The following is a 20202-nucleotide window of genomic DNA, read 5'->3' as shown; positions in this document are numbered from 1 at the left end:
AAGAAATGGTAAAATGCAAGTCATCGCAGCCTCGTGGATTTGGATACATGGCCAAACTGCCAACTAGTTCTGAAAGTATTAAGTTTCAGGTTGAAGAGCAAGGTCGTGCTACGGTAGAGACCCAAAGGTAAACTCTGAGCTTAGCCAGCAGAACACAGAATTAAAACAAAAGTTACAAGATGAACGTGATAGTATGGACAAGAAGATTAATTTAGAGTGTGCTGACAGGGAAAACCTTGAGGAGAGATTAAGGAAGAGCGTGCTGAAACTGAAAGAATGATGGAATTGGAACAAACCTCAAGACAGTAATTTGAGAAAAAACTTGATGACAAAGTTTCAGTCACAATTTCAAGAGTTCTCGAAACAGATTAAAAGATAGAAAATGCAAACAATTCAGGTGATGATAGTCATATGCTTGCAAACTCCTAAGATTTAGTTGTTTACTTGCATTACTAACAGTGCACATCGTTTTCGCAGATTGTTAAGAACGCAAACCAGAAAGAAAATATTAGTCCAAACCTGTAAACAACACTTGTACAGAGCCCTGCTAAGAAAAATGATTTATGTGCACAACACGTTATAGGGTTCTCAAATATTTAAAGCATTGGTAAGTCACAAACTTGTACAAATTGGTACTAGTACGTACTGTTTTTTGCTTCACCCACACTATAGCCTCGCTGCACATGTTTCTTATGTTTCACTATGTGTTGTTGCTGCGTTGACTCACAACTAATGTTTTGGCTTCACCCACACTATAGTCTTGTTGCACCTGCTTATTATGTTTCACCATGTGTTCTTGCTGCGTTGACTCACAACTTAAACAAACAACAAATATGTGCTAGCTATGGACATGAACTTAACTTTTATTTATTCTTGATTGCAGGATGGACATGGAAATGGAAATGGAAATAATTTGTTGCACTGGATTCTACATCATCTACATTAGGATACATACGATAATGGTTATGAGAATTATGATCCATATTAGTTATGAGAATTATGATTTGTATGAATATACATATTGTACGTACGTACGGTTTTGAATATTTTAATTTAATGCTCGTATTTTTTGTTTCCCGTATTTTTTTAACGTAGCAATAGGTTATTACCACAGTAAATATAGTGTTGCGTCAAGTCTCAGTCGCCACGACTACCTGTTTTATTCACATGTTGTGGTAACTGCTTGGCGCCACCAAAAAAGTTTTGTTAAAATAGACTTTCGCCACCAAAGAGTTTACATCGTCGCACTAGATTTTCTCCACTAACATTCTGGCCGTTGCGATAGCTATTTCGTGCCACCAAACCAAAACTTTGTTGAAATAGCAAATCGATTAGAGTGGCGCAACGAATAGTTTAAATTGTTGCACGTGTTTCTAGCTACCAATATTTAGGCCGTTGCGACTACTATTTGGCGTCACCAAAATAATTTGTATTGAAATAAAGTATCGTCACGGAAATTTTTCATTGTCGCATGTATCTGGGTGCCAGGTTTATGTCAGGTGCTTTGACATGCTGGGAGGTTTTGAGGTTGAAAGTTTAATTCTTGTATTGAACCTGAACTGTTTTATTCTCTCCGATTTAAATTAATTGAATTAATTTTATTTAGATACGCATGTATATAGAGATAAAACATATCTAGATATATTTATATCTAGACAACATTAAGTCAATTGATTTGAATTGGAGAGGTACTAGTTTTAGATGAATGAAATCGTGCTCTTTAATTTACTCGGGTGCGAACGGCTGGACCGATCCCCACCGCGTGTTAACCCACGGCTAGGGTCGGAATGCGCCGATAGCCCGCCCAGTCAAAATTGGCCGAGATTTTCGAAATACACCCTCCCGGCGGCGATGCGGCCGGCGGCGGCGCTGAGCCTGCCTACCTACCACTAGGACAGAGTCACGCAGGCTAAGGCGGCCTAGCGATGCCTGCGGCGGCCGTCGCGGCCGCCAGGCTGAAGCGGGAGGACTGCCCCCGCACCAAGCATGACTCCCTCTTCTCCCCGTGGAAGGTGCGTGTGCGCTCCTCTCTCCTGCCATCTGCTAACAGTATTCCTAATTAGAACGTAGTTGCGTGTCCACGCGATTTCCGTCCCGTCGTCCCGCGCCTCTGATTCTAGGGTCGAATTTGGAAATCTTGGATTTCTAACGAGATTGAATTGGACCGATTTCTGCTGTTATGGGAGAAAATTCAGTCTGTCCTTTTGCTGGACACACCTGACTCGATCTCCTTGAGTCCTGGAATACTTCCCTGGTCTGCAAAATAACTACTCTGCAAAGAGTTCCTACGATGCTCAGTTTGGGGGAAGGTTACTGCACCTGATCTTGCCAAGATTCGGTGCATCAGAGCTGAACCGAAAGTGAGGTTTTTTTTTTTCGAGGGTACGCCAATAGCGTACCAAATCTTTATAGAAGAAAGCAATATTGTTTACAAGAACCGACGCCAAGATGCGGACATCGAGGCCGGCAACTCCACACAACTCACACCTAAGCCTACTCTCGCGGCATCCAATCTCCAGCTCCTCTCCTAGCAAGCTTCCACAGCGCGAACTCCTCCTTGATCCGGGTCACCAGTTGTTGCACATTGCATTGCTGCCTCACCTCATTGAACACACGGGCATTCCGTTGCTTCCAAAGCATCCATGCGGTTAACATGACGAGAGAATCGAAGCCCTTCCTGTCTCTCCTGTGCACCAGCTTCCTAGCGGAATCCCACCAAGCTTGCAACGTGCAGTCCCGGTTTGGCTCCACTATGTTCAGCCCCGCAGCAAGCAAGCACTCAAACCAAGTTTGTCTCGCGAACGGACAGCGCATCAGGATGTGATCAACCGTGTCTTGATCTTGGAGGCATGTGAAACACACTGACACCTGATCTTGCAGCCCATGCCTCTGTCGCCTATCCGAAGTCCACAAACGGTATCTCAACGCCAGCCAACAAAAAATCTTGCACTTGGCTGTGGCAAACGATTTCCAGATTGCCTGATGCAGGCCAAACTCCAGGCCACCCTGACAGAGCAAACGGTATGTGTCCTTAGCAGAGTAAACACCATTCGCCGCCCCGATCCAGGCAAATTCATCCTCATCTTGTGGCCTCCTTGGTACCAGGTCAATTTCCTCCCATAACTTGACACACTGTGCCCAAGCCTCGAGCGAAAGATCAGCGCCGAGATCAGTGAGCCACGCATTGTCCCGCAAAGCATCTGACACCCGTCTGCTGTTCCTCCTTCTGGGCAGCACCGCCTTCGTGACTAGCGGCGCGATATCCTCCGCACACCTCCCGTTGATCCATCGGTCCAACCAGAAGAAAACCTTCTCTCCCGATCCAACAGAAATCTTGGCTAAACTTCTGAACACTTCGATCGCTCCCCTGTCCGGCGTGAGCTGTAGCCCCTGCCACGGTCGACTCGGATCAGTTCTTTGCAGCCACTCCCAACGGGCTCTCAGAGCCAGCCCCTGCAGCGTTAGATCTTTCACTCCAAGACCTCCTAGCCGAGTCGGCTTGCATACGTTCTCCCACGCAACGAGGCATCGCCCTCTAGTGTTGTGCTTGCGTCCAACCCAGAAAAAACTCCTGATATGCTTCATAACTTCTTGAATGAGCCACCCCGGTGGGTTGTCCACCAGCACATGCATGGTTTTTGAGTCGCCGTATAGTCGCTGTATAGTCGCCGTATAGTCGCCGAGTCGGCGTGGCGTGGCTGGGTCGCGCAGGCGACTTGACTCACGGAGCGAGTCGCACGACTTGCTGGCTCGCTGGCGACTAAACAGCGACTATACAGCGGCGGCTGTTAGTCGCCAGTCGCTTCTGCCTAGAGATTTCAGAGAAAGAGAAGTACAGGGAGAGAAAGGAGCAGAGCTACGGAGGAGAGGCTCGAGGTGCCGCTGCTCCTCGCTGGCGGCGCAGAGGAAGGGGATGGTTCGAAGGGAGATGCTCGAGCAGGGGCTGCTCCTCGCCGGCGGCGCAGAGGAAGGAGAGGGGAGAGGCTCGACCACTCGAGCGAGGCTGGGTACGGGAGTGCTTCTGGCGGCTGAGGCTGGGTGCGGGAGGATTGCTGATGGGATTAGGTTTTAGTGAGGGGTGAGGCTGGGAGAGGGCTAGCTGGGCCGTGTTGGGCCTGGCCGGTATGGCTGACAGGCCAACTTTGTTCACATGCATCAATTGGTTGTCTGCTGTTACAAGTTTGATGTTACAAAGATGGAAAAAACTGCTAGTATATGCTAGGCGACTTGGGGCGACTATACCAGCCCTAGTCGCTGAGTCAAGTCACCAAGTCACGAGTCTCAGCCTCGGCGACTTGACTTGACTCGGCGACTCAAAAATCATGAGCACATGGTGTACTGGTCTCGCCAACATAACCGTCTTGACCAGCGTCAGCCTCCCCGCTCTGTCAATCAGACCTCTCTGCCAAGCCGGCACAATCCGCACCACCGCGTCTAGCATCGGTTGCCACTGCGCCCGCGTTAGAGGCCTCAACGCCAATTGGAGTCCCAAGTACTTGATCGGAAACTCCACGCATTGACAACCCAACATCTCCCGGGTGCGCACCTTATCCTCCTCCTCTCCTATGATCAAGGTCGCTGAAGTTTTCCTGTAGTTAACTTGTAACCCAGATGCCTCTCCAAAGATGTACAACAGCTCCTTGATTGCCTGTAACTCATGAATGTGGGGGCGGAAGAACAGGACTACATCGTCCGCATATATCGAGATCCTTTGCATCGCCGACACATTCGCTAAATTGCTAAACAACTCATGTTCCACCGCTTTCTGCATCAAACAAGTTAGCACTTGCATACCCAGCACAGACAGCATTGGCGACGTCGGATCTCCTTGCCTTAAACCTCGCGTGTGCTGCAATCTCCTGCCTGGGACTCCATTGACAGTCACCCTGGTATTGGCTGTATAGAGGAGCAATGCGATCCATTTGGTGAAAAGCGGTCCAAAGCCCATCGCGCGAAGCACCTCATGAAGGAATCCCCAAGACATTGTGTCAAAAGCCCGTGTGAGATCAAGTTTGAGTAAAACTCCTGTCTGCCTTCTCTGGTTAATCCTCCTGGCTACCTGTCGCACCAGCAAGAAATTATCATGCAGACATCTTCCTCTGACAAAAGCTGACTGGTTCGCGCTAACCACCTCACTCAATCTGCTCCTAAGCCGGTTCGCCACCAATTTGGAGAACAATTTAGCAAAACTGTGTACTAGACTAATAGGCCTGAAGTCTCCAATTTCCCTCGCATCCTGTTTCTTGGGAATCAGCGTGATGAGCGCCCTGTTCAGCCTCGCAAATCCCCTGCCATCGCCAACACCCAGCTTCCAAACACAAGCCATGATGTCAGATTTGATCACCGGCCATGCCCGCTGATAGAACGCTCCTATGAACCCGTCTGGCCCCGGCGCACGGTCCCCGGGCATCTCCTTGATTGTCTCCCACACCTCTCTTTCAGTGAAAAGCGTCTCCAGCTCCCGCAGGTCAACCTGCTGTATCAACCTGCTGTATACCGATCACTTCCTATGAAAGTGAGGTTTTTCATTTGCCTGCTTTCTGTGAGTCGCATCTGCACCCCTGATAGGCTGATGTCGAGGGGTGGGCCACACCAAGGTCCTTGCTGTTTCAGTGATCAAACTCTGGAGAGTCTTTGCCGTCTCCCATCCTCAGGTCTCTGGCATCGCTCTCAGTTCCTTCTCCATTGGCGGCTGGGGAAGGAAAAGCTTGACAGGTGCAAGAGACTTCGAAAAAAATGATCAGATCTCGGTTTCTGCCTATATTGTTTGGCATCTGTTGGAAGAGCGGAACTAAAGGATCTTTGATGGCAGTGCCGATTTCGCTGGAGAGCGTTTGCGCTCTTGTGCGAGATGATCTACTGACGCTTGGTCGCTTGGTCACACTTTAGGAGAGTACTATAATCGTTTTGGGGCTTGTTCTATTCTTTCCTTGTTTTCACTCCATCTATACTGCTTCAAGTCTTGTACAGTTTTCCAAAACAGAGCTCCTTCTATTCCCTGTAATTTTTATTGGAAATCCTGGATTCTTGGTTCTAGCCTAATTTGCTTCTGCATTATCCTATTCATAGGTTCTTGTTGGGCCGTCAGACTGGGAGGACCACTCCGCCGGCAAGGAGGGAGTCCAGAGATACCACACACGCAACCTCCCGGATAACTTCCCTGGTCTGTACGAGTTGGGCGTTGCAATATCCTCCTATGATGGTGTCAGGGCTCGCAGAAATGGATCAAGTGTCGTCGTTGTGGTGTACCTCGGGCAGGCTGATAATGTCAGGGCTAGGCTCCAGCAGTATGGACGGACAGGGTCGCACTTAGACATTGGGAATCCACTGGCTGCTGTTGGTAAAACTGAGATAAACATGCTTGCAGCGGGACCTGGCTTGTTCAGGGAGGTGTTCTCCAGAGGTTACTCTGTCATGTTTCGATGTGCGTCGGTAAGTGTTTTCATGCTTGTTTTCCAGTTATTCTGGCGAGGAAAGAGTTGTTGAACTGGACTGCACAAGTGTACTAAGTGACTAACACACTAATAATGTATCGTATATGAGTCATGTAAAATACTCACAAGTACAAGTATTGCATTGATCTGTATGAGGAGTTCTTAGAATATGCCAGTCAGGGTTGCAAGTTCTCGTGTGATTTAGGTTTCAAGAACAGTAGCTTAACCTCCCATAGTACTCCCTCCATCCCATGAAACATGTCTGAGATACATTCGAATTTTGACAAATCTGAGACATCTTTCATGGGACAGAGAGAGTAGTTACTTGGTATTGTGCTTAGTTGATATCTTGTCCAGGACATCCTTTTTTAGTTTGTTCTTGCTGATGTTCACATTTGCATGTTTTAAAGTGAAAAAAGTAATATATCACTTCATAGTCCATTTTAGATGTCTTGCTGAATATACATTTTTTTAGCATCTACTATTGCTTCTGGTTTATACAGTCAACATGTTGACTGTTTGGTGGCATACTATATAATCCATGATCATCTGTTAAATTTCTAGTCTTCTTTTCACTGCTTCCTGCAGTGGTTCCTTCAGCACCACATACAAAAACTGCAGCCAGCAATGTACATGCAGCATGTGGTTATTCATGAACGGGCACCTAATTTAATTGCACACTGTTCATGAATTTGTTTGCATGCTAATATTTACCTCACCTATTTCATAAGTAGTGCTTGAAGGTCGGTATGGTACACCTTACATCAAGAATGATGGTTGAAGGGACATCCCTGAACAATGCTTCTCAGTAGCTTTTATAGAAACATAATGGATCAACTGTGAATCTTGTGGTGTCATTTTTATCTGTAGTCATTAGTGTCGTGATTCTGTTTTTATTTATGTTGACAATATACTCGTCACATTGTCCTGATGTCTCCTCTCTACTGTGGAAAAAACAGATGGGTGATAAAAAAGAAGCTGAGAAGACTGAAGGTCAGCTGCTGAGAGTATTTGATTATGCATGGAACAAGCTACAGAATGGTGCTTGTCGCCGTGAAGAAATACTCCTCAAATTAGAGCAGAGAAGCCATAGAACATCTCTTCTTAGCAGAGTACGTCACTTTAAGCAGGAAGTGTTTGGAGAGAGAGCAGGTATAAAGATCACCAGCAGTGGGTCTGTTGGCATCTCATCTGGCAGTACGAAAACTATGCTCCCAAGAGTCCGTACATTTGTTGGCTTCAGACCTCGTTCAGTTAACTCTTGTGACAGTTTAAACGAGGCAATTGATATTCACCGGAAATGCACACCTCAAGCCAGTACTCCTGGTAGCAACCAAGCACATAGAAGGACTGGAGGATATAAGGTGAAAAAGATCGATGTTATAACACGAAGAACTGCGCCGATGCAAGAATCCAACTCTGTCTGTGGAATAACACTAGAGGATGGTTCTACTTGTTTGGAGGATCCATTGGAAGGGAGGAAGAGGTGTGAGTTGCACAAAGGTAGAAGAGTCAGAGTCAAACAGAGTTGCAAAGTATCCTCTTCTAGCTACACTTGCCAAGTTGTTATTCCAGCTGATGAATCCATACCACAACTAACTGCAAATCCAAGCAAGCCAGATCAAGCATGGGAAACCTGTGGAGCCCGGTCCAAAACTCTGTCCAAAAATGCGAATGAATCATCACTGCAAAGGAACAGCTTTGAAGCGAAGGAGTTGAAACCCGAAGAAGCTCACAGAGAAGGTGGAACATATGGAACCTCTCATGCTGAATCTCAGTCCCAGGAAGATGAGCCTTCTGGAAGGAAGTGGTTTGAGCTGCTGAAAGCACAGAAGTCATCTGGCGCACCATCCTCGAGGAGCCAAGGATGCCAGACAAGAGTAGCAAACGATGACGTAGCAGCCATTTGTGGAGCTGTCACAGATAATGGGTACTGCAAACTGGCACCGATGGCAGGAAGAAGAAGATGCGAGGAGCACGAAGAAATTGAGGTCACCAGCGCTTCATCTGCACCACCTCCCAGAAGCTCGGTATGGTCCTGTATCTGTGGCGCTCGAGCGTCGGATGGCTCACCTTGCAAGAGCCAGCCCGTTGCCGGGAGGAAGCGATGCGCGCTGCATAAGGGGCAAAGAGCGTGCTGCGCCTCTACACCATCCACAGAACATTAAACATTGTTTCATGGACCCAGTTGTTGTTGTAATAGGAATCGGTTACAGATTTCGAAACTATACGGATTTCATTCCATTTTAGAAGGTGTTGATTTGTTGTTCATGTTGCTTGTACACAACATTGTTGATGATAGATACAAAAGCAAAGAAAGTGTAACTGTGTTCATGGAATTTTGGAGGTCTATGAATGTATGGATTGGGTCTGCTGATAGAATTTTGGAGAACTATGGAATTGGGTCTGTGACCACCCTCTCTTGCCTGAACAAGTGTTGATTTCTGCTTACTTTGCAAATCCATTCATGTATATGTGCACACGAGATTTGAAACGTAGCTGAAGACGTTGAGTAGCAAATTACTGTAAATTTGAACAGAAACCAAAACACAAATACCTCCAAGTTTTGCAGAGAGAAGACACGTGTCCTGCGGATGAGACGCCATCCTTGTGCCGTTGCGCCTCCGCCTACTTGTAGCCTCCAAAATCAAAATCCCACATCCGGGAAACGAACGCCATTCCCCTCCGCAGCAGTTACACGCATCGCTCGCGCGATGCTCCCGCCGCAGCTCCCCAAGCCCGCGCACCTCCCGCTCGCCCTCGCCGCCATCACCTGCAGCCGTGGCTCCGCTAGCGGTCGCCGCCGCGGCCGGCGCCCGAAGGCCAAGCCCATCGTGTTCCCGCCTCCGCCGGTACGCCGCCTGGTCTCCACCTCCCTCCGCCGCCTCCTCCCGCGCCTGCGCCCCCTCGGCGGCCGCCGGCCCGGGCGGAGGGGAAGGCGGAAGTCGCCCGCCGAGGATGTCGCGGCGCTGCTGCTCTCTCTGGCGTTCGGCGACAAGCTCGCCGCCCTCGCGGAGGCCTGGCGCGCGTCGGGCCTGGGCCAGGCGCTCGGCATCTGGGCGGCGGTGTTGGGGACTGCGAGGAGGAGGAGGATGAACGGGCTCCGGCGGCTCGCGGCGGTCCTGCTCGGGATCGCCTTCTGCGCGCTCGTCTCGCACTTCAGGGGCGCCGCGTTCTTGGAAGGCCTCGGGAAGACGGGAGGCGGCCGGAAGTTAGCGCGGATTTTCCTCCATTGATTGATTGATTGATTTGGTTCCTATGTTCGATTTCTTGAGGTGTACTTGCCCAAATACGGGATTGAGGCGTCGGGATTATAGCTTTCCTTGTGCGGATGTATTCTCTGTTCTTGAACTGCCGATCTGATTTTGTCGCATTTTTCATGAATCTACTTGGAATCTACTTGGAGGCACATTGTTGCCGTCCTGCTTGACATTGTGCTCTTTTTTTTCTTGAGCTACATTGTGCTTCTGCAAGATGAGATGGAAGTTGCTCGTTTGTCGGGAGATTTGCGGTAGCACACTGAAATGGTAGTCCAGCTATTTGCTGCTTGGAAAGTTGACAGGACAATCCCAACCTAGTTTGGAAATTTTCCTTCTTTGAATCGACGCTCAAATCAAACGTCAGTTTAGGCTCAGTGCTAGCACAATAGCGAATCTTCAGCACCATACTGGATACAGTTAGGTTTTCCTTTCCAGGCCACTAGAACAAATTAGCGGTAGATTACAAACAGAAATCAACAAAAATGATAACAAAAATACTCCTTTCTTGAGAGAACACAAGTGCAACCTCACAGCTGACTGTCAGCAGGGCATTAGTTGCTCATGTGCCTACAAGCTTAACTACAAATTACATTCCTATGACGCGGTATCTAAAGCCAAAAAATCCCTGCTTACAGTCACTGGTGGCTCAATATCATCACCCTAACATCACCGCATAGATAAGTTACCAAAGATGCTACGTTGGAACAATGTGTTAGCCATGACAGCTGTTATCTCTGGAACAGTAAGATGCAATGGCTTTCTATAGCGACCTCTTTTTCTTTAGCTTTGGGTCCTCATCCAACATCGTCAAGTCATCATCGTCCTCAACAACCTGAGCGCTAGTGGATGCACCACAATTTTCCTTTGTTTCCGATATTTCATCCAGCTTACGCTTCATTCCAGGTTTAGCGGATATATCCTCAACAGTGTCATGTGCACTCGATGAAGAAGCTGCAGATTTGTTCGCCCCGTTGCTGTTGGCTTGCTTCTCCACTGGAGCAGACCATCCAGATAAAACCATTCCTTCAGGCTCTTTCTCCTCGTCAAACTCTTCCCTGCATGGATAACTAAATAATGAAGTTCTCCCCTTTCACCCTTTGACATAATATTAAACTCTATGCATACGACAGAATTACAGCATGCAGGTTCGGTTTGGACATTAAACACTATATATCCATGTATTTGAAGTGTGATATTAAGTGAGGACTCAAAAAAAATGCATGTTCGAACTAATCCGTATGTTGAAGCACCATGTAAAACAACAGCAGTTTTTGCGTCATGCACTCTGAGACTACAACCATCATCTCCTAGCTTTATTTACCAAAAATATGTAACATACATGTTATATGCAGATTCTAAGCTAGCACTTAATCATCTACATCTGTCTACTTTGCTGTTGCACCAAAGCCATCATAACCAATCTTTTTGAAAATGGCTGTTGGAACATGTAAGGCACAGGGAACTTGAGAATTGTGTGATACATCATCCATACAAACATACAGCTAAGGAAGAGTTTCGATTGACACGTCTGGCCCATAAAGAAGACAGCAGGCTTTTAAATAACATCAATATAGTGAAAGTACAGATACCTGTGCTTGATGTTAATGCTGCACGATAACTCCTGCTGGAAATCCTCAACAGTAAGCTTCGTACCATTAATTACTGGAGCTGGAAGTTCAGCCAAGACCTGTAATAATTGATCAACACGAAGCTAATAAATAAACTGTACTGAAAAATTCGTTACTACAAGGCCACCCACACGCTAAAATGGAACAAATGACAAGGAGTGTTGTTCCCTTGGCCCTTGCCTTGAACAAGAAACACTATGAGCCTTCGAGGGTAGTACCTTATCAAGGTTTAAAGCATAATTTGCAGCCTCATCTTCCTCTAAGCCATCACCATCCTCAAAAACAAGTGTAGAACCGATCATTACCAATGGGAGGTTCATTCCAAGTTTGCTTTTTATAATCTTGTCAATAACCTCCCTAAGCTTTGTCTCCTTAGTGTTAACATCCAGCAGAAGAGGGGTCTGACGCACATTAAGTTTTAGTTTCAGGTCAGAACCAAAAAAGAGGAATAACATGTAAGCATGTCATATCATAGACATCACAAACTACCTCAGAACAGACATAGCATGATTTATTGGGTTCAAAAGGATCTACAGGCATCAAGAGCATCTTCCTCGTAGGATGTTCCAGACAAAATGTCATTCTGAAAAAAGGACAAACAATGTGGTTACAGTGCTTTTGTATTACTGATGCAGAAGGCACAGCAACTAGTATAATAGATGATAGCATGCTAGAAAATGACATTAAAATCTACAAAAGTAAGATCAGAAGCACTCCTTCCAAACTACCATATCCAGAAAAATAGGCACACTGAACTGTGATATCTTAGGTAGAAAACATTATCGAAAACAAAGAGATGGAAGGAAGTTAAGTACCTATAGTTCTTATAATCACCCCGGAGAACTTTGATTGCTTCGATAACGATGAGACCAGCTATTATAGCATTTGTTGTTGCCACAGCATGAACTATATTCCCAGCAACACCTTTAGCTTCAAAAAGGCTATGCAGCGGTATTCCGAAAGAGTATGCTCTGATATTAGCTGCAGTACTAACAAACTCAACTGCTAGCTGGTCATCCTTATCAAAAATCAAGTTCCCAACTTCCTGAAATCAGAAAACCTCGATCAGATAGAACAAATTTCTAGTTCAAAGAACTTGAACATATTACAAACAAACCTTCTCTCTTTTTTGAAAAAATAATTTAAAAGCTTCCACAAACACTCTTGAATTGTCAGCAAGAGTCCATATCTCTTGGGGGTTTGTAAGACCCAAAGACGCCATAGCAGATGGTTCCTCATGCTCCTTTGTGCAGTCCCCTGAGGTACCATTTTGCTTTAGAGCTTCTTCAGGTAATGCTTCTCTGCTGTATATCGGAGTTGGTCGTTTCCGATTCTTCCAGGTTTCTTCATTTTCCAAGGCAACTTCGATGTTGTAACCAAATACATGATCATAAATCCTCCGAGCATACTGATCAAGATCTTCATCAGCATCCCTTTTAAATACATCTGAATTTGAACTGCTGCCATCTTTTGAATGCACATTAAGGTCATTGTCTTGGTTCTTATCACCAAACAGCTTTGCAAAAAGCAGATCCTTTGCCCACACAATGCAGTGAACAAACTACAGAAGGAAATCAATCATTACTGCCAGCATTAAAAACTGAGAAGCAACAGTAAAATATTATTGTGTTCCAAAAAATGTCACCAAAACTACTAAAAAAATTGAATTTTGATTGTTAACCATGTCAGAACTGTAATTACCAAAACAAACAAAACATGAATTCATGCAACTCGCATTTTGAAGATTCCAAGATATGTAACATACATAAATAAATGATACAATATTGGCATGCCCTTATAAGTAGGTCGGATAGCACCCAGTTGGAATTCCTTTTCTTGTAAGGTTCAATCAAATTAATCTAATGACCCAATACGAAATAAACGAGCACATTTTCAAAATAAACAAGGTTACAGGGGTGTAAGGCCATGAATATTTCAATACGGAAAGAATACTAATTAAGCAATCCTTCCAAGATTTAACAAGTTTTGCATTTAAAAAAAATGCAAAACAACAGAATACTTAGCTGTGGGGAAAATGCCAGAACATAAACTAATATTATAATTATAATAAGAAAAGCAGCCAAAAAAATTAAATGGTAGAGGTGGAAAAGGAACCTTTGATGGAGTGCTTGTAATTGTGCAGACAGGATATGATTTCGGGACAGGCTTGGGTTGGCACTCATAGCACTCTGTTTTACCCTTGACATGAACAGTAACCTGCAAAGTAGAATGGCAATTACTTTTAGTGATATATCAACTTGACCTATTTAGCAGACTCCTTGACTAGTACAGTCAGCATCTGTAGGTTGTTCAAATTTTAAATGTGTTACTCCCTCCGATCCGGAAAAAGTGTCGGATTCATAGTACAATTGCTTTTTTACAAATAACCCCTTCTAAAGTTAGCAAAAGAAGCACAACGCCCTTCTTTCTCTTCTGATTCAGAAACAACTCGCCCAGCACGCTCTCCTCCACGATTGCTCGCCCATCTCGCCCGCCTCCACAATACACGCCTCCAGCTCCCCTGATCTACTCGATCTGCTTCGGATGATCAGCTGCACCTCGGTAACTCCACTAGTCTACTCCAGCTGCAACTCCGTGCACCAACTTCAGCTAATCGGATGCGCCTCCAAGTCCAAGCTCTCGATCCGCACCTCCGCGCTAGTTCCTTGCGTCCATCCTGGCGGCAACCAGATCCGGCGCATCAGGCCTAGTAGCCACCGGATAAGTCTCGCCGACGCTGGATCTGGCGATTCGTCGCCAGCTTCAACCAACAGGTCAACCTTTTTGTTGGGGAGAGCACGGCGAGCCAATGGATGGTGGAGGGAATCGCGGCGATGCGAGAGAAATTGGCGCGGCGATGAGAGGGAACTAGGGGAGCACAGCCGTGAGACTGAGGGGAGCGCGGCAGAGCAAGAGGGAGGGAGAGCTGGGAAGAGAGAGGGAGTGCGGGGCAGAGCAAGAGGGAGGGAGAGCTGGGAAGAGAGAGGGAGTGTGGGGCTGCGCAGCTGCGGGTGCCGTGCTGGTGAGCGGAGAGACAGGTGGAGTGCGGGTTGAAGTGGAAAAATGATTGAGTGTGTTTCTGTAAATTTGCCTGTCCGACTCTTTTTTGGGATCGGAGGGAGTACCAATAAACTAGATGGATAAAACAACACTGCAGCACAGTTAACAACACAAAAAAACATTTAATACTGAGGAGAACGGATTCCAATAAATGGTATGCATTATAAATCAAGGCAGACAGCTGTTTTGTTTTTGACAACAAGTGCCCATGAACCACATGCTAACAACTGTTATATGGCATTTTATACTGAGGAGTAACGGTTCCACTAAATGGTATGCATTATAAATCAAGGCACACAGATGTTTGGTTTTTGACAACATGAGCCCATGAGCCACATGCTAACAACTGATATATGGCATGCTCATTGCACAAGTGTTATGTACAAGTTTCTACAATATGGCACGGCCCTTGATGGTCTAAACACTTAAAAATGTAACAATACGCATACAACTAACCAAACGCATCTACAACATACATTAACTGTTACGGAAAATTTATCATAGCTAGTTAACTGCTACCATGAGTTGCTGTAGGTTATATGGGAAGAAGATTTGACTTAGACTGTGCACAATTTCTACAAACAAAAACATGTAGGTACATTTCTGGGAGAGTGGGAGAGGACGCCTTGTTTCCCTCATTCATTCAGCTTGCCTACACCCAAAAGGTGTGTGCTTACATGTAATTGTGCAATGGTCCTGACCATACATTCAGCTATGTGATAGGACTACAAAGAATGTACAACTGGAAGGCTATAAATTTAAGGTAAATATTACTGCTGGCTTGCTAACAAAAGGAAGAAAAAAACTACCAAGGGTTCCTTAAAAATAGACATGGTCCAATGACTTGATATCAGAGAATGACTTCAACAGGAGTATTACCAGCAAAATAAGAAAGACCAACATACCAATACCCACAGACATCGTAACAAGGGAGATGCACAAGGGTTACAGAGACAACAACAACTACGATATTTGAACACCTCACCTGTCCAAGAAACCCAGTGGTCCCACTTTCAACCAAGGGAACTTCAGCAGCAAGGCAGAGGCGATTCACATGCCGTCTAGCATCCAAGTTGTCAAGGCCATTCATAACGACATTAAATTGCTTGAAAAAATCGACGTTGAACTCGGAATCCTTGACATTCGCATGGTACGATTTTATATTGATATTTGGCCTGAATTTCAGAATAGCATCGCGAGCAACCTGGCAATATCAGTGGTAGAAACAGTATAAGAAAGCGCCATTTATCAAAATGTCTCCAGGACTTCTATATCCATCATATATCCATGTACAAAATATACTTACATGGGCTTTCGACTGTCCAACATGAGTCTTCCGAAATAAAAACTGTCTGTTCAGATTGCTGACCTCGATCGTGTCCAGATCAATCTGCAGTAGAGAAATAACAGAAGAGATCACAAGTTTGTCCATCAGATTGGTTTCTGCTGGTTACCTCAACAAGGACTACACCATGTCAATCTCAAAATCGCTTGTGTACCTCAAGAAACTACTGTAAAGTTAACGCCTTCTCTGCCAAGAGATGAGCCTACTGGGTTCGAGTAACACAGGACGCACACACTAGCAATTGACAGCCAGCGTCCTAAAATCAATACAACCAAGCAAGCGCAGATGCAGACAAGCGCAGCCTGAAGGAAAACCTTCAATAGACAGAGTAGCGGCCCAAACAGTTCACTTATCTATTTCTCAGGCTCTAGTCAACGCTAACACCATCACAGATCCCGCTACTAGCTGAGTGGCATACCAGCTATGTACCGCGCTGCTGCCCACACAGCTAGTGCGCGAACTAGATTCGAACAAACCCTAGGCACATACTGCCAACAGAAGAAGCGAGGAAACAACAAGGGGTGGGTCATGTATGTAAGTAGCAAAGAGCGAACTCACGATGTGGATGTCGGTGAAGCCGGAGAGGGCGAGGGTCTTGAGCAGCTCGCAGCCGATGCCTCCAGCCCCGACCATGAGGACCTTGGCCGCCTGCGCAAAAGGGGACGGCGGCGGCGCCAGGCCAGCCGAATCAGCCACCGGAATTCCACGGGCAAGGGGGAAATAAAAGGGAAAGGGGTGCGGAGATCCCAGCGAGCCCCGGCGGCGGAGGGCCGGGAGGGGGGAGCTGGCGGTGGGGCTTACCTTGACGGCCTCCTCCGAGGCGGCGGCGGAAGCCATGGGAAGGGGGCGCCCGGCGGGGGCGAGGGTTTGGAGGTTTGGAGGGTTTGGTTTGGGTGGGAAAGGAATTTGGGGAGGGCGATTTGGGGGAGGGGAAGCAGGAGGGCTTTGATGAGGGGAGAGGAGAGGAGGGGTGTGGGAAGGGAAGGGAAGGAAGCGTCGTGGAAATTGAGGCGTCGCGCGGCGTTGGCCCCTGCTTCTGCTTCTGCTGCTGGTGGTCAGTTGCGCTTGCGAGGCCTGGTTGCAGCCTTGCAGGACGACGGTACGGTTGGATTGTGTGCTCTAGGGCTTGGATCTATGGAATGTGGGCCCTGCTGGGAGCCTTTTGGGAACTGCTGGCTGGTTGACCTCTTTGGCTTTTGACTCTGCTCAAACTGCCAAAAAGAAATAGTTTCCTACATATCTAGTTCTTCTACATTATTTGTGTATTCGATTGATTGATGAGAGCATATCCACCGAAAACCCCAATAGTTCTCATTGGAATGTCGGACAAGGAAAACTCGTTCAACGGTACCTTCAATAGGTGTCTTGTTGTCCAACGCCGCCACCCCTTGTTCGTCCCCATCTTTGGTGAGCGGATAGTGTGTGACGAACATCGCTGGGCAACGCCACCACTTAGGATACTTATAGGAGGGCCAACCCTATCATCGACAACAATAGTGGTCAAGTGGTCAATCTCGTTTAATTTCCTAGGTGGTCATTGATGTGACGATGTTGCGCCTTACCCAGGTGCTAACGTTGCAACCTTCTCCTCACCAACGTTTGTTTCTATGGAAGGTGTGCTTGCTGGGACCTTTTGGAAACCGATGGTTATCCTTTGGTTTTTGAATCTACTCAGACTACTCGAAAATTTAGTTTTCTCTTGGATCAAATTCTTGTAAACTATGTATGAGTTTGATTTATAAGACATCCAACCATAGATATTTTTCATTTGTTCATAGTGTTTCTTTGCAGTATTTTTTGTTATATTTTCTGCATCATATTTAATATGGAAGTGTCCATCCATTCAACCTCTCCTAAATAATTATATCTACATGTCGCATAGTAATCGAGATGGCATGACACTTGTGTTTTGAGAATCCTGCAAATCAAATGGTGTATCTTATTTCTATGTACTAGAAATCCTAAATATTAGGGAGTCATGAGTTGTGTACGTGTCATTATTTCGTTTCATATTAATGAAGGTTACCTTGGTGTTAACAACATATCATGACATCTTGAACCATGTAGGGGATGGATTTGAAAACACGAAAATGTATGATACATGCTAATTAGTTGTGTTGCATAGAAAAACATGCATTTTTTTATAGAGAATGGATTTTGTACTCGCACGAACGGGTACACGAGTTATCCCACGGTTGAAATGTTCCTCGAGACTAGTGTAACTTTAGGTAGGCTAGTATAGGCTACCCTTCTCTGGCATTCTGTCTCCGCGTCTCTTTGGTCTTTATCCATCGATTGTGTGTACAGTAACTCAACGCTCCTCATCTTCTTATCCGCAACTATTGCTCGTTAGTTTTCTCTTCTTCCTCATACACATACTGAAGCACTAGCGGCGCATGGCCACATCTTGCTGTTGCTGATGGTGGCGCAGGGCCACATCATCCGGTCATCCCCATGGTAGACTTGACACACCTCATCGCCGCCGGCGGGCCGCGCGTCACAGTCGTCACCACGCCCGTCAACGCCACGCGCAACAGGGCCTCCTTCAAGGGCGCCACCACGGCGGGCCTCGCCGTCGAGCTCCAGACTCCAGTTCCCTGGGCCGCAGATGGGATACCCAAGGGGCTGGAGAACGCCAACACGATGGTCGACATGACCATGTACTACAAGTTCTTCAAGTCCATTTGAAAAAGATGGCCGAGCTGTTGGAGGAGTACCTCAAGGCCCTGCTGCGCCGGCCGGACTGCCTCGTCGCCCACTCCTGCAACCCGTGGACGGCCAGTGCGTGTCGCGCCCTCGGCATCATGTTCCTCCTCGCTGTGCACAGCCTGTCTAGCCATGGCGTGTACGACGACCATATCAGCGACGAAGAGACAGGAGTTCGAGGTCCCGGATTCTCCAATGTGTGCCGTTGGCAACAAAGGCCACATTCCGGGTATTCTTCCAGTAGCCAAGCGTCGAGAGTAACCTGCTCGAAACCGAGGCCACCGGCTACCGTCAACAGCTTGATAATGAACATGTTTCGCGTTGTCGACGGTGCCATCGTCTTAGCGTATGTGACGGTGCTCGGCCGGAAGACGTGGGCCGTGAGGACGACGACGCTAGGGCCAGACGCGGCAACCGCACTGACGTCGATGCCGGCCACATCCTCTCGTGGATCGACGCACGGCCACCAGCGTCCGTGCTCTACATCGGCTTCTGCAGCATCGCGCAGCTGCTCATTGTTGTGACCGTCTTCAGTGTGGGAGGCTAACCAGCTCCACTGTGCCTTTGCAGTCTGAGGCAAAAACATTTTCCAACACATGGCAGCAACCATGGTGGCGATGATGGCTAACACCAAGCTCTGTGCGCTGACCGGGTTCGCGGGCGCCACCAAGGCCGGCCTCGCCCGTCAAGCTTGTCGGGCTCCCGAGGCTGCTGCTGCGCTAGGACCGGTTGCGGCAACCACGCTGACGTCAAAGTCGGCCGCATTGTCTCGTGGCTCGACGCACGGCCGCCGACGTCCGTGTTGTCCATCAGCTTCAGCAGCATCTCATAGTTCCCGGCCAAGAAGGTAGAAGAGCTCGCGCGCGCGACCATATGAGAAAGGCATAGAAGGAGGGAGAGAGAAGTCAGATTGTACGGGAGGAAAGAGAAAGGCTGCAGAGAAAGAACTGAGAATGAACGCGAGAAAAGAGAAGGCTGTAGAGAAAGAAGAAGAGATGAACTTGGGAATTATCGAGAACTTGGGCACGTGCTAGGGAGGATAGAGGGAAAAAATAATGGTCTGGAGTGATCGATGTGCCAGATTCGTAGGAGTCACTATGTCGCATCGCAACAGTATTGGGTCTTTCACTATGTACCTTTATGTCACATCAGGGCACGTAGGCTGCAGAAGAAAACTGCGTTGTTTGCAATTCCGGATCTTAAAGCAGTACCAACGGCGATGATAGCTACCATACCCATACCTGCGTGTACAAATGCATTTCCGTTTTTTATAAAGGGTTGTGTGTATGTCACAAATGTCATAGAAACAAAACGAAATTTCATGAGGTTGGATCAAAGTAAACACTTCACTATGGAAATATACAGAAAGTAGACCATATATGGTTTTAAATCCTACAAACAAAATGAGGTCTAAAAAATATATATATAGTGAACAAAATCCTCTAAATTCTTTTTCTTTTGAGAAAATTCTTTTAAGATTCTTTTAAACCAAATGAGTCCTTGTCAAGAACCAGAGGTTAAGATCACACGGCGTGACAACGACGAGAGCCGTGGGTGATGTGCGCAGCAGCCATGAATGTGAAATAATCCTTCCTGTGTGCTTCTGACTCTTGAGTTAAAGGATGTGCCGGCATGTCTAAGATTTATTGTGTTACGGAAGTGCACGCTGGCCTCGTACTGAAAGCGTGTTTTCGGCGAGCCAAGTTTCTTCAAATTTCTGGTTATTCAAGCCTAGGGAAGAGGGGGAGCGTCTCGAGATGTTTTTATCA

The 20202-nt window shown here is 46.8% G+C and overlaps 3 protein-coding genes and 1 pseudogene across 3 annotated transcripts; 3 read left to right on the top strand and 1 right to left on the bottom strand.

Annotated features, from left to right (window-relative positions):
- Positions 1–1895: 1895 nt before the first annotated feature.
- LOC124673627 (protein EFFECTOR OF TRANSCRIPTION 2-like) lies at positions 1896–8602 on the top strand. Its single transcript, XM_047209673.1, has 3 exons — positions 1896–2012; positions 6070–6432; positions 7394–8602. Exons 1-3 carry the CDS (start codon positions 1926–1928, stop codon positions 8600–8602), a joined length of 1659 nt encoding a protein of 552 aa, XP_047065629.1. The 5' UTR covers positions 1896–1925.
- A 546-nt stretch (positions 8603–9148) lies between these two features.
- On the top strand, positions 9149–9822 carry LOC124670444. Its single transcript, XM_047206941.1, has one exon. It carries the CDS (start codon positions 9149–9151, stop codon positions 9668–9670), a length of 522 nt encoding a protein of 173 aa, XP_047062897.1. The 3' UTR covers positions 9671–9822.
- Positions 9823–10099: 277 nt separating this feature from the next.
- LOC124676920 (SUMO-activating enzyme subunit 2-like) lies at positions 10100–16623 on the bottom strand. Its single transcript, XM_047212933.1, has 11 exons — positions 16529–16623; positions 16286–16375; positions 15689–15772; positions 15368–15586; positions 13438–13539; positions 12440–12883; positions 12138–12367; positions 11812–11905; positions 11541–11723; positions 11284–11381; positions 10100–10749 (listed from the first exon to the last, which is right to left on the bottom strand). The coding sequence occupies exons 1-11, from the start codon at positions 16562–16564 to the stop codon at positions 10455–10457; spliced, it is 1875 nt and encodes a 624-aa protein (XP_047068889.1). The 5' UTR covers positions 16565–16623; the 3' UTR covers positions 10100–10454.
- A 52-nt stretch (positions 16624–16675) lies between these two features.
- Positions 16676–18980, top strand: LOC124673626 (annotated as a pseudogene).
- Positions 18981–20202: the final 1222 nt, after the last annotated feature.

This window comes from Lolium rigidum, chromosome 7 (genome assembly GCF_022539505.1).
Source record: "Lolium rigidum isolate FL_2022 chromosome 7, APGP_CSIRO_Lrig_0.1, whole genome shotgun sequence".
Taxonomy (NCBI): Eukaryota; Viridiplantae; Streptophyta; class Magnoliopsida; order Poales; family Poaceae; genus Lolium; species Lolium rigidum.
Note: the sequence above shows the minus strand (reverse complement) of the source record. Positions and strands in the feature narration are given on the sequence as shown.

Bases quoted from the DNA above. Each gene is read 5' to 3' on its own strand.
- LOC124673627 (XM_047209673.1), top strand. From the start codon at position 1,926: ATGCCTGCGGCGGCCGTCGCGGCCGCCAGGCTGAAGCGGGAGGACTGC. The intron at 2,013-6,069 runs GTGCGTGTGCGC...TCCTATTCATAG, and splicing joins CCCTCTTCTCCCCGTGGAAG to GTTCTTGTTGGGCCGTCAGA. The intron at 6,433-7,393 runs GTAAGTGTTTTC...TGGAAAAAACAG, and splicing joins TCATGTTTCGATGTGCGTCG to ATGGGTGATAAAAAAGAAGC.
- LOC124670444 (XM_047206941.1), top strand. From the start codon at position 9,149: ATGCTCCCGCCGCAGCTCCCCAAGCCCGCGCACCTCCCGCTCGCCCTC.
- LOC124676920 (XM_047212933.1), bottom strand. From the start codon at position 16,564: ATGGCTTCCGCCGCCGCCTCGGAGGAGGCCGTCAAG. The intron at 11,906-12,137 runs GTACTTAACTTC...TCCTTTTTTCAG, and splicing joins GGTGATTATAAGAACTATAG to AATGACATTTTGTCTGGAAC. The intron at 11,724-11,811 runs GTAGTTTGTGAT...AATGTGCGTCAG, and splicing joins CATGCTATGTCTGTTCTGAG to ACCCCTCTTCTGCTGGATGT.